The 14,046-nt window shown below is 39.4% G+C and overlaps 1 protein-coding gene across 1 annotated transcript in view; it reads left to right on the forward strand.

Moving 5' to 3' along the window:
• The window catches only part of LOC133635240 (collagen alpha-1(XXIV) chain), a 251,057-nt gene that overhangs the window by 59,598 nt on the left and 177,413 nt on the right, over positions 1-14,046 (forward strand). Inside the window, exons 3-4 of the mRNA XM_062028200.1 lie at positions 2,257-3,608; positions 11,377-11,430. Coding sequence (XP_061884184.1) covers positions 2,257-3,608; positions 11,377-11,430 — 1,406 coding nt within the window. The remainder of the gene's footprint in view (positions 1-2,256; positions 3,609-11,376; positions 11,431-14,046) is intronic.

Below are 14,046 nucleotides of genomic sequence, written 5' to 3' on the forward strand. Positions count from 1 at the left end.
CTGCCGGCCGTCTTTCATTTTTGTTGAGCTTTTTTGTCATCTTACGTACTAAAGCAGTCACAGTAACATTATGTTATTACTGCACCTTACCCGAAATCTGAACACGGAAGTGAAGCACCACCCACCTCTAGAACGACGCGCACAGCAGGCGTTCGCTGCAGAGATGTCGCCTCCTCTCATGGCGAAAAATAGTCCTTTCTTGTCGGGAGCACAAGTGTTCTGTTTTACATGCACACCCGTGCACAATAGTTTTTGTGTAGAGTTTGACTACTGGTGTTATTAACTATTCTTTTACCTGCAAGCTGCATTTGTGCATTCCATTACCCCGCTACAGCAAAGCTCAAGGGTCAAAAAGGAAGCCTTTGCGTTAATTGGCCTTTAAAAAAATTAGTGCCGTTATTGAAATTTATAGTTAACGCGTTATTATCGCGGTTTAATTGACAGCCCAACTCCTGTGTGGAGTTTGCATGTTCTCCCCGTGACTGCGTGGATACCTGCGGGTACTCCGGCTTCCTCCCACCTCCAAAGTCATGCACCTGGGGATAGGCTGATTGGCAACACTAAATTGGCCCTAGTGTGTGAATGTTGTCTATCTGTATTGGCCCTGTGATGAGGTGGCGACTTCCGCCCGAATGCAGCTGAATAGGCTCCAGCACCCTCCGCGACCCCAAGAGGGACAAGCAGTAGAAAATGGATGGATGGGATATATATATATATATATATATATATATATATATATATATATATATATATATATATATATATATATATATATATATATATATATATATATATATATTTAAAAAAAAAACGGAAATAACTAAGCATGGTTGGTTGCATGAACAAAGGCACTCGCAGTCTGGTAACCTAGCAAAACAGTAAGTGATCAGTGAGCAATGGGAGAGACATGCTAAATGGCCAATATCGTAACAGTATTAACTACCAAGTTTGGTTGTGACACCAGGACGAAAAAAGAAACTAAAAATATGTGCTTTAGAGAGTGAATAAAGTGTCGATATAACAGGAAGTCACCTCGACAGTATGACAGTTATTTGGTATTTTTTCAAACGGACCATAGTCCTTCGCCGCACACATCTTTTCTTTTTAACCCTCATCCACTCCCTATTCGGATGTACAGAAACAACATGTAGGAATTAATGTGCAGGACTCTATAAATAAGATAAATAACAAAATATAAAAAATGTGCAACTTTAAAATAGTAATGTGTTCCAATAATCCTAAATAATAATTACAGCTTAACAGGAACATACATTTCAATACTTAAATAGGAATAACAAACCAAATTAAATGTCACACAGACCACGTAATGTCCTGGCGGGTAAACCTGCAAAAAGTTGTTGTTCTCAGGTTTCTCTATGTTTACATTTTCATACTTTACACTATTTTGTTATACTCTATTAGGCATTTCCTGATAATTCCTTATTTTTGAAGCTCAATTTAAAAATGTTGCTGTGAAGTGATTATTGTGATTTTCGAATTTTGTTTACAGTGTTTGCTTGAGTGTTTTCCATGATTGTGTTGACATTTCCCTTACTTTCTGCCACGGTAGCTCGGGAGATTAGCATGTAAGTAAGGTTACATTTGAAAAAAGAATGTTACCATTTGCAATTTTTCTCTCCTAGTCTATATTTTTCATAGGTCATCGAAAATATCAGTAATTGTCGATATCGACCAATATAAAAAAGGTATGACATCCATGTTGTAGTTTTTAGCACTTCCATATCAAGTCTATTGAAGGGAATACGTTTGAACTATGCACTACTTTACATTCTAAAAAATGTGCATGTAAGAACCAGTTTGCCCCACAAAAAGAAGATGGATAATAAGAAGGAACTTAGTGACCACAGCACTTAGGGTAAATTTTTAGCACATATATATAGATATCCGCTGACGCCTCAATTGGGAAAAACGTCACAATTAGGGCAGGTCCAAATGGCTTGTTTGGAGGAAGTACAGTCGTAAGGAAGGCAAGATTGTTTTATAAAGTATCTGCGCAATGCTTACATGGTTTGATTTCACATTTTTGAGACTTATGCAGATCCCAAATACACAAAAAACAGGTACTAAAAGGTACAACAAGTTGATTTTGCGTAAGAGGTCCCCTTTAATAATACATCCATAGTAAGTTCACTGCACGTTCTTAGCTTAGCCAGTATCAAATCACATTGGTGCTCAGACTGTTTGTCATATTTTGGGAAAAAATCATGTTTCTAATAGTGTCTCTTGTTTTTTTAGGAGTGAATATCCTTTATCAGCTTGGGCTCACAGTTCAGAGTACCACAGACGATCCATACGAAAGGACTGCCTCACCTTCAACCACTTACACCACTGTTCCCTCACCAATAAATCTCCCATTTCCTGGACATGGGGTAATACTACACTCAAACTCTCTTTATGAGGCTCCAGCAGGCAGTCTCTTTCCTCCGGAATTCGGTGAGGAGTTTTCTGTTATTGTAAGCGTAAGCTCCTGGCGAGCAAACAACGCTTTTATTTTCAGTGTCAGAGATGGTAGGGACAGGTTGCGTTTTGGCATTCAGCTCCTGCCACGCAGAGTGGCGGTCTACACAGCAGAGAAGGCCTCCATCTACTTTACCTACAACTGGCATGATGGACGCCAGCACCCTTTTGCTATTGCCGTTAAGGCACACTCAGTGTCCTTCTATGCAGATTGTGGAGCGGTGTACCAGTGGGAGCAAACCCTGGGGAGGTCTGAGACACTTAGACATTCTGGTGGTCTCTTCACTTTGGGGAGGATGAACTCCAAAGCTGCACCCTTCAACGGTCGAGTTTGCCAACTAGATATATATCCCTCGGCCCAAGCTGCTGCACACTATTGCAACTACCTTAGAAAACAGTGCCGGCTGGCCGACACGTACCGATCGTCTTTGACAGACCGTGCTTTGAAAGTTGAGGCAAAATATCCCCCCTCTAGCCCCTCGACAATAGCCTCTCTTGGAATAACAGATACTCATCAAATGCTGGTGAAAAAGGCAACCGTGACTCCTGACAGTGTGCCCCTACATGATTCAACCTCGAGCCCTTTACCAGAATCTCATATGGCGGACCAGAACCTCATATCTGAATATAAACCCCTCATCAAATCAAACACATCCTCAATTCAGGCTGGCAGCTCCAGTTCGGCTACTCTGGATTTCACCCAAAGTACAGAAACTGTTACCACGACCCAAAGCATGTTGTCTAAACGACCAAAATCCCAAGGGGACACTGATCAGTTTGAGAACAGCACCGAGGACGAGAGCGACTCTGTGGGACAGCCGGCCACCAATTCCACCTCTGATCAGATATCCCGTGTGAGGCAAAGTCTTCTTAAGGACGGACTCAGGAACAACTCCAGGCATTCAAGCTTTGGGCCCCAAGAGAATCATCAGCACCTGGATTCACATCCAATAGCTCGTGGTACCACTTTGTACCGGGAAAATCAAGTGGACTCTTCAGAGCAGCACGAAGTGGATGGCAGCTATGATGATATGGACATGGAGGGATATGACTACGGCTATGAAGACCCAGACCTCTTGTACGACTACGAAGACGGCTTACAGGGCCCCAAGGGAGAGCCAGGTCTTCCGGTGAGTAACTTTATCAACCAATGGCATTTACGACTTTGATTGTGACTGAGGTTTCAATACTTGAGCCACATGTCAGCATTTTGCATGTACAGTATGTGCAAGTTAAAACAATATCATAATCCCTTAAAACCTTGGCTGCCACTTTGGCTTTCATGTGAAGGACAATAACTCATCGGAAGGTTAGAAGTACACCATGCAAACATAAATGTAGCTCTCCACCCAACCATGTAATTTACAGCAAGATGGCTGTCAGGTTTACTTTGCCGCTGAACAGAATTTGGTAGCTCAGATTTTCAGGTGCTTATTTTCATAAGTGAGTTGTACTGTATCAGATCAATTATTTTAATGATATAATACATTTTTGACTCACCTGCCAGCTTCTTTTGTATCGCCTGCGGGCTTGTAGGTGGAACACAGCTCAACTTGCCCTTAGTTGCTTCAACTTTTTAAGAGGCTGAGCATAACACGGCAAAAAAATGAGCCCGACATTAATAATATTATCATGGTAGATTCAGTCTAACTGAAGTCTGTCTACGTAGTCAGACTCCGCTCAATATAACAAGATAAAGATGGCGTCATGTGGAAAATGTAATTGCTCACTGTAAGAAAATGTGTCAGCAACAATTGTCGTCGGACATTGAGTTTAATTGTAGGAGGATCAATAAGGCCACAGTGACCCAGATATTCACATTTATTTTCATCTTGGATTACGACACTGGGAAATATTATCTTGAGTAATAGAGATGGATGAGATCAAATGTGTATGTTATTTGCGGTATTATGACTTAATTGAAATTTGTTTACTCCTACTTTCAGATTGAAATGTTTTTATACGTACATCAAAGTACAACAGTGAGTGCCAATTTGTCTGGATACCATTGCTTAATTTGTTTGGCGTAAATGTGGGGCCTTTATTTGCTATTATGTTTATCGGCATGTGTTCTGTTGGCTACTGTCACTATTTCCAAGCTTGTTTTTAATCCTGGGTCAGTTGAAGTTCAGTGGCTCACTCTGTTTTGACCTCTGAGAGCGAACTTGAAAGCAAGGAAGCTTTTTCTTTCCCGGAGGGAGCATTTCACAGCTTTGCTGGCTCTTTACCAAGCACACTGTGCAAGTATACTGGAGTATGTACAGGTTGCCTCTCATCTCGATTAAGATGTAATGCATACTAGGCTGATACTGTGTTATACATCTGAACTAAGTTTCACTATTATGTGACATTAGTATCATAATATACCTTGCCAAAGCACATAAGAAACTGTGGGAGCTACCTGACATTTAAAGGGGTCCTTAAATATTGGTTGAAGTCAAACCAGTCATGCTCCCATAGAGCAGTGTTTTTCAACCTTTTTTGAGCCAAGGCACATTTTTTGCGTTGAAAAAATGCGGAGGCACACCACCAGCAGAAATCATTAAAAAATTACACTCAGTTGACAGTAAAAAGTCGTTGTCACAATTGTTGGATATGACCTTAAACCATAACCAAGCATGCATCAAAATAGTTCTTGACTCAAAGTAGGTGTACTGTCACCACCTGTCACATCACGCCCTGACTTATTTTGACTTTTTTGCTGTTTTCCTGTGTGTCGTGTTTTAGTTCTTGGCTTGCGCTCCTATTTTGGTGGCTTTTTCTCTTTTTTTGGTATTTTCCTGTAGCTGTTTCATGTCTTCCTTTGAGCAATACTACTTTGTTTTTATCCTTCTTCGTGGGGACATTGTCTATTGTCATTTCATGTTCGGATGTACATTGTGGACGCCATCTTTGCTCCACAGTAAGTCTTTGCTGTCGTCCAGCATTCTGTTTTTGTTTACTTTGTAGCCAGTTCAGTTTTAGTTTTGTTCTGCATAGCCTTCCCTAAGCTTCAATGCCTTTTCTTAGGGGCACTTACCTTTTGTTTATTTTTTTGTTTAAGCATTAAATACCGTTTTACCTACACGCTGCCTCCCGCTGTTTCCGACATCTACAAAGCAATTAGCTACCGGCTGCCACCTACTGATATGGAAGAGTATCACATGGTTACTCTGCCGAGCTCTAGACAGCACAGACACTCAACAACACATCATTTGCAGACTATAATTACTGGTTTGCAAAAAATATTGTTTACCCCAAATAGGTGAAATTAGATAATCTCCCACGGCACACCAGACTGTATCTCACGGCACACTAGTGTGCCGCGGCACAGTGGTTGAAAAACACTGCCATAGAGGAACCTCTCCTTGGACTCTCTCTTTTAAAACCCTGCTTATTTGTACCTGTGGTGTTATTGTTTGTCTTTTGTGTCCATATTGTCTATGTGTATTACTGTATGTTTGTGTTTTTCTCCCTGCCTTAGGACAACGGATGCAATTTAGCTTTTGTGCTAATTCCAGCATGTTTATCTGAAGCTGTATTTCCTAACACATTGATTAATATACAGTATACTGTCCTAATTCAAATTATTGAATAAAATAATATTTTACATGCTTTAACAATTAAGCTGTTTACCACATTGTCAATACAAAGATAGGAATTTACTGTACACAAGTTATAATGTATCAAAAATACAAAAAAAATTAATTGTGTAACAGACCTACAATATCCTACAGCGTCATCTGGAGTGGACATTTGTGAACATGTACAGTCTATAATTAGGGATGGGTACTGGACTCAGTCCTTTTCTAGGCAACGGCCGAATTCTGTCCGTACAACCGGGTATCGTTTCACGTAAAATCCAACAGTGCCAAATTTTGATACCTCTGTTGCTCTGGCGTCATGCCTGGATGCAGACTAAAGACTGGCTCAAACATTAGGTGATGAAACAAGCACTCAAGTAGCACTCTAATGTTGGCGTTGAAAGTGACAACAGAGAAATTATGTCTGATAGAAAACATTAAAACATTTTTTTTTTAAAACAGCAAGGGCCTGATCTACTAAAGATGCATGTCTCACGTAAAGCTGATCAAGCTTGTGCGCAGAGTTATGCGTTTCTTTAGTATGCAAAATAAGGAGCACAATCAATTTAGCGTGTCTGTCTTCTTAAATACGCATACTTTTTTCTGATCATCAGACTAAAACTGGTCTGCTGCCGCTGATTTGCTACTATATTTAGTACGTCGAGAAAGGAAACGACGTGTGAACTGGTAGTCGCGCGGAGAAATATCTGTTGAGGAAGGAGGCGATCGCGCTGCAGCTCTGTCGAATGTATGTTTGTCAACATACAGTATATGGAATGTTAAAAATAAAGTATTACTACTCTGGCTCCCACACACACTGGGAGTCAAATGTATTGTACATACAAATTCACATATACTCACATACATACATACACACATACATAGGTTTCTACGCTCCCACATACATATACAAATACAGTACATATTTACACACTCAAAGTTTGTACATCCACACGCACATTCATTATATAAACATACACATACACATACTGTACATATACATTCACTGTACAAACATACATATACACTTACTGTACATATACACTCACTGTACAAACACATATACACATACTGTACATATACATTCACTGTACAAACATACATATACACTTACTGTACATATACACTCACTGTACAAACACGTATACACATACTGTACATATACATTCACTGTACAAACACACATACTGTATACACATACTGTACATATACATTCACTGTACAAACACACGTATACACATTCTGTACATATACATTCACTGTACAATCACAGATATACACATACTGTACATATACAAGTATATATGCACACATACACTCATGCACATAATCACGTTTCATCAAACATATATTAATGTTGTTGCCCTAGGGTAAACTGGGTATAGCACATGGCACTCTGACAAAGCTTAACCTATTGTTACTATAACAATCTACAAGGTTAATGTAGGTTGCTTCTCTTTCTTCCCCTCCATTTTTCTGCATTCTTTCGTATCTCAAATTATCATTACGTATATGTATTGTTGCATTTGAACAACTGTATTGTTGATAATAAAGGTAAAGTATTGGTATTGTTCATTATCAATAGCGCTATTTCTATTGGTATTTGTATTGCTCCATTTTTAGTGTAATAATGCTCATTGTCATTTCTGTATTATTTTTTATTTTCGCTAACTGCTTATTTGCTATTACTATTACCATCATATTTGTACATGTCGTATTTGCTGATGTTGTTCTGTTGTTGTTGTCGTTGTTGTTGTGTTTGCTGTTGTTGTTTTTGTCTCTCTGTCTAATCCCCCTCTTGTCCCCACAATTCCCCCCTCTGTCTTCCTTTTTTTGTCTTTCTAGCCCCTCCTGCTCCGGCCCGGCTGCACCAAATGATAATATAAATACATTTAATAAAGTCAAATACAAATAAGGCAACAAGAGAAGTATCCTACACTTTTGTAAAGTAAATCTGAACAGCCGATATGGGCATCTACATCAACTATATGATTTGCCTGAGAAGCTGGACAGGACAAAAAAATAAATAAAATAAAAAAAGTATTAGAGGTATTGTCTATTCAGCAATATACTTTTCCAGTTGTATAGTAGCTGCTGGATTATTTAAGGGGCTGATTAAAACAAACTCAATTGATGTGTTTTGGTGTCTGTCTGCAGGTGTTTTTTAATGATGTTCATTTGTTCATACATATGGAAGAAAAACTCCTTGCAATATGCATTTTTCTGCAACTGGAACATTCCAACACACCTTTGCAGCACGCTAAAAAATTGGGTTCCATTGTAGATCGCACTGCAGGACTGCCTCTAAAATGCCCAGAAAAAGTGATATATGTCTGCTGCGTGTTTACAAAATAGGGCTGTCAAATGACTCTTTCTTTGGTCAGATTAATCACATTTTAGAATTTGGATTAATCATGATTAATCACAGGTGATTATGGGCTTGCATAATTGAAATTGGCTTAAGACAAGATCGCAATATTTGTACTGAAATGCTATTTTATTGTAGGACTGTTTTAAAACATGTTACTTGAATGCATATCATTTATTTGCACACATATTTGGTGACAGTTTTATCTAAAGTTATTAAAGGCTGTATTTTGGAATTTAAATTTGCCAGCGAACACACCGGTTGAGGGGTCTCCTCATTTTTGTAGTGACATATGCATTGATCTGATCACTGACTATATAGTGGTCAAGGTAAAATATCGTGTATGGTCCAAATTAATTGCATGATTACTCAAAATGTGAATATGGTTAATGCAACATTTTTTGTGATTAATCACATGAGTTAACTCGTTAATTTTGACAGCACCATTAAAAACATAACAGCACAACACAGGTAGGAGCATGATAACATGAATGCGCAGTAAATGAGTGTGTCCATGGTGAAAGTAGCGTAGTACATGCAAAAGCCTCATTTATAGGGCAGTCTGTAGCAGATATCAATTGTACATGAAGTCGTAGTAGATCACGTGCAATACGCCAACTAATGGTACACACAATTGTATAGTTTTGCACACGCTGTTTTATCATGTGGTATTTATATATTTGTAGATCAAGCCCCAAGTGTGTAATAAGTACAATACTTGAAGTATAAACACAGATTTGACAGGCACATGGCAAAGACTACTCCCTAGTTAGGCTACACACCGTAGTCTATAGACTACTGCCATCTAGTGTCTAGGAATTGCAACTGCATGGAAGGTTTGCTATATTATACTTGAAAATGAGACTCAGAAATATAATTAGAAAACATAAGAAAAGCTCATTTTTAACTGTTACCATAAAAAATTGTATTCAAACAATTAACATCTGTTAACAAACACAAAAGTACCAAACATTTTTTCCTCCAATTGGTGCTATTTTTCCTCAAAATGTGTATTTCTGGCATGAATATCTACTGCACGCTGGGTCTCAGGAGGATATAGCTGTATCACACAAAGCATGTTATTGTGTCAGTGTTTGTCATCAAACACTGACACAATAACATGCGCACACATGCTTGCATGCGCCTCGTTTTGTAATAGAATTCAGCAGAAAGATTCCAAAATAACCCGCAAAGTCGAGACAGCACTCGCACGTCTAGTAAAGGCATGTGATTTCATTGGCGCTCCTTCGTACGTGATACAGAGAGCAAAGGATAATTGTTTAAAAAAATAAATAATGGTTGGAGAAACGTTGCTTTTACAATTTGTTGATTCCTGTCACAGCTCACATAGCAACTCTAAAAGGTTTATGACACATAAATATTATTTGGTATGTTGATTTATTTAGGTTTTGTAGGGTTTTTTGTTGAATCAGTTTTCCTTGTGTCCGCATGTGGGACTCTAAAAGAGCAGCTTTGTGCAACTCCCCCTCTCTTTGGGTCTATCGCTCTGATGAAGGATAAGGATGCTCCAGAGGAAACACACACACATTTTTAGTCTGCTGTCACACACTTTCTTATAATGGAAACATTATGGCAGGTCTCGTTTATTAGCAACACATGCCTTCAAATGTATTCAACTTTAATTATCTCTATTTGGAACGTTTGTAAACTTGCAATAATTTCTTTAAAGTGAAAGTTGTATAAGTCATTTCAAGATCTGCGTCATATATATTTTTTAACCCTTGTGTGGTCTCCGGGTCTGTGGGACCCGTTTTCATTTTTTATTAAAATAAAAATGATACAATTAATTAATTTTTCAAACTCAATGACTTTGGCTCATTTTATGTGAAGAACATATATCAGAATACATATTTAATGACCACACACCATACACCCCTCCTACACATTTCTATTACATATAAGATGTCCGGGTCCACTGGACCCGGGGATAATAGAAATGTGGAAAATGATGTTCTGTGTACCGCAACCACCCACACACACACACACACACACACACACACACACACACACACACACACACACACACACACACACACACACACACACACACACACACACACACACACACACACACACACACACACACACACACACACACACACAGGCCTAGACAGGGGGAAGACCGAGTGTAGGTACACAAAATATCAGAGGGTCAAATGTGCGACAAAATGAGAGCAGACAGTGTTGACAAACAATGTTGCAACCTTGTGTGGGAACCGCAGGTGCAGAAACACAAAAGAAGAATCCTTGTGGGATGCAGAAACTGGCAGGGAAATTTTCCGTGCAACGTTCACATTGTTGTTACTCAGCCAGCGTTTGTGGGTCTGATGGACCCGTTGCATTTTGTGGCTTTTAATGCCACACAATCAAACACTTTTATGTTAAAACATTGAACAGATGTTTATTGGCATATTGTAAATATCTGTTCAGTATTTTAACATAAAAGTGTTTGATAGTGAGGCATTAAAAGCCACAAAATGCAACGAGTCCATCAGACCCACAAACGCTGGCTGAGTAGCAACAATATGAACATTACACAAGGGTTAATAGTAATTTATAACTCTTTTGCTTTGTAGAAAACAGTTCCAAGTGTTAGTACAATTTTCAAAATAATACTTAATTGTGGTTCTGTTTTTCTATCAATGTCCATTATGTTGTCATTGAGGAATTTTTCCATTATACATATTTATGTTAATTTGAGATAGTTGATCGTTGTCTCCTCTCCAGAATGTAACCTGACTTTGCTTCTTATAGCTTCTCTTAAAAGCACTTTTAGCTGACACACTTGGCATCCGTCTTCGAGCGTCATGACTCATACACATTGCACATAAATATTGCACATACTCATCACTTTGGAGGCTGTGACAGTGAACTACATGTTAATGCTTGCCATTACCGTACTCTAACTCATTTCTTTCCCCCCCCCCCTTCTTCATTCTGATCTAGGGTCTTCCTGGTCCCCCTGGTTTACCTGGTCCTCAAGGAGCAAGAGGCACTCGGGTGAGTAAGGTGCTGTCAGCAGCTTTGACCATGTTGCTGCTTGTCAAACACAGATACTTTTTTAACAGGCTTCAAAAAAAGTTTTATTTTTTGAGGGAGATACTCTGTGCTGTATTTTTAATGCAGACATTACACAAGTAAGAATGGGATGCAGAGGCAGCCCGGTTGACCAGTGGTTAGTGTTGGCCCTGGTATGAGGTGTCGACTTGTCCAGGGTGTACCCTGACTTCCGCTCGAGTGCAGCTGGGATAGGCTCCAGAGAGAGGGACAAGCGGTGAAAAATGGATGGAAAGTGTTAAGTCGCTGAGCAGTAAAGGGTTACTCAATTTTGGTCAGCAACACAATTTGAACTTTATCGAAAGGAGGCATGTCTAGTGTATACAGTACTTCATACATTGGACATCCCCATTCCCATTTTGACAGTTGATTCGCGGGGAGAGCGTTGTTATCTTCCTCTCCGGTGAAAAAAGCAAGCTAGCCTACTTGTAAAGCAACTTTTAAGGTAGAAAGGCTTAATAAAAACTTCCTTCCTTCCTAATTTGTTAAGATGCCTGCCCCTGATCACCGGCTTGTGTATTTTTTATACAAACCCCGTTTCCATATGAGTTGGGAAATTGTGTTAGGTGTAAATATAAACGGAATACAATGATTTGCAAATCATTTTCAACCCATATTCAGTTGAATATGCTACAAAGACAACATATTTGATGTTCAAACTGATGAACTTTTTTTTTTTGCAAATAATCATTAACTTTAGAATTTGATGCCAGCAACACGTGTCAAAGAAGTTGGGAAATGTGGCAATAAATACTGATAAAGTTGAGGAATACTCTTCAAACACTTATTTGGAACATCTCACAGGTGAACAGGCAAATTGGGAACAGGTGGGTGCCATGATTGGGTATAAAAGTAGATTCCATGAAATGCTCAGTCATTCACAAACAAGGATGGGGCGAGGGTCACCACTTTGTCAACAAATGCGTGAGCAAATTGTTGAACAGTTTAAGAAAAACATTTCTCAACCAGCTATTGCAAGGAATTTAGGGATTTCACCATCTACGGTCTGTAATATCATCAAAGGGTTCAGAGAATCTGGAGAAATCACTGCACGTAAGCAGCTAAGCCCGTGACCTTCGATCCCTCAGGCTGTACTGCATCAACAAGCGACTTCAGTGTGTAAAGGATATCACCACATGGGCTCAGGAACACTTCAGAAACCCACTGTCAGTAACTACAGTTGGTCGCTACATATGTAAGTGCAAGTTAAAACTCTCCTATGCAAAGCGAAAACCGTTTATCAACAACACCCAGAAACGCCGTCGGCTTCGCTGGGCCTGAGCTCATCTAAGATGGACTGATACAAAGTGGAAAAGTGTTCTGTGGTCTGACGAGTCCACATTTCAAATTGTTTTTGGAAACTGTGGACGTCGTGTCCTCCGGACCAAAGAGGAAAAGAACCATCCGGATTGTTATAGGCGCAATGTTGAAAAGCCAGCATCTGTGATGGTATGGGGGTGTATTAGTGCCCAAGACATGGGTAACTTACACATCTGTGAAGGCGCCATTAATGCTGAAAGGTACATACAGGTTTTGGAGCAACATATGTTGCCATCCAAGCAACGTTACCATGGACGCCCCTGCTTATTTCAGCAAGACAATGCCAAGCCACGTGTTACATCAACGTGGCTTCATAGTTAAAGAGTGCGGGTACTAGACTGGCCTGCCTGTAGTCCAGACCTGTCTCCCATTGAAAATGTGTGGCGCATTATGAAGCATAAAATACCACAACGGAGACCCCCAGACTGTTGAACAACTTTAGCTGTACATCAAGCAAGAATGGGAAAGAATTCCACCTGAGAAGCTTAAAAAATGTGTCTCCTCAGTTCCCAAACGTTTACTGAGTGTTGTTAAAAGGAAAGGCCATGTAACACAGTGGTGAACATGCCCTTTCCCAACTACTTTGGCACGTGTTGCAGCCATGAAATTCTAAGTTAATTATTATTTGCAAAAAAATAAAAAAGTTTATGAGTTTGAACATTAAATATCTTGTCTTTGTAGTGCATTCAATTGAATATGGGTTGAAAAGGATTTGCAAATCATTGAATTCCGTTAAATTTACATCTAACACAATTTCCCAACTCATATGGAAACAGGGTTTGTATATGAGGTTGGATGTCTAGCTGTGATTTTTTGTGTTTCCAATAACATGTCTTATTTGAGACTCTTATTTTGTATTTCTTTTTCCTGTGTTGGCACCAGTGATGCTGGTAGTATGAACACTTTTTTCAGTAACAAGTAACCTTACGCCTATTTTAAACCAGTAATCAGATTAAAACTTTGAAGTCACTGTGCGTTACTATTTTCTGTCGATTTTCGTGACAATCGCTCCCTCTCTGTCTCTTTACTCGCCCACTCACTCGCTGACGTCACTCACCCAACACGTTGCCATTCTCGCAGACACATATATGCTACTCTCATAAGTTAACCAGCTCCCCGGCTGTGCACATGTAGATACGTAGACGCACACACAGCTGCTTGGCTTGATGTCTAATATTGGCGGAGTTAAAACCGCCCAATTAGCGTCAACTTATGCAAGTTAAATGACTGAATTTTATA

The sequence above is a fragment of the Entelurus aequoreus genome, linkage group LG19, assembly GCF_033978785.1.
Source record: "Entelurus aequoreus isolate RoL-2023_Sb linkage group LG19, RoL_Eaeq_v1.1, whole genome shotgun sequence".
In the NCBI taxonomy this organism is placed as follows: domain Eukaryota; kingdom Metazoa; phylum Chordata; class Actinopteri; order Syngnathiformes; family Syngnathidae; genus Entelurus; species Entelurus aequoreus.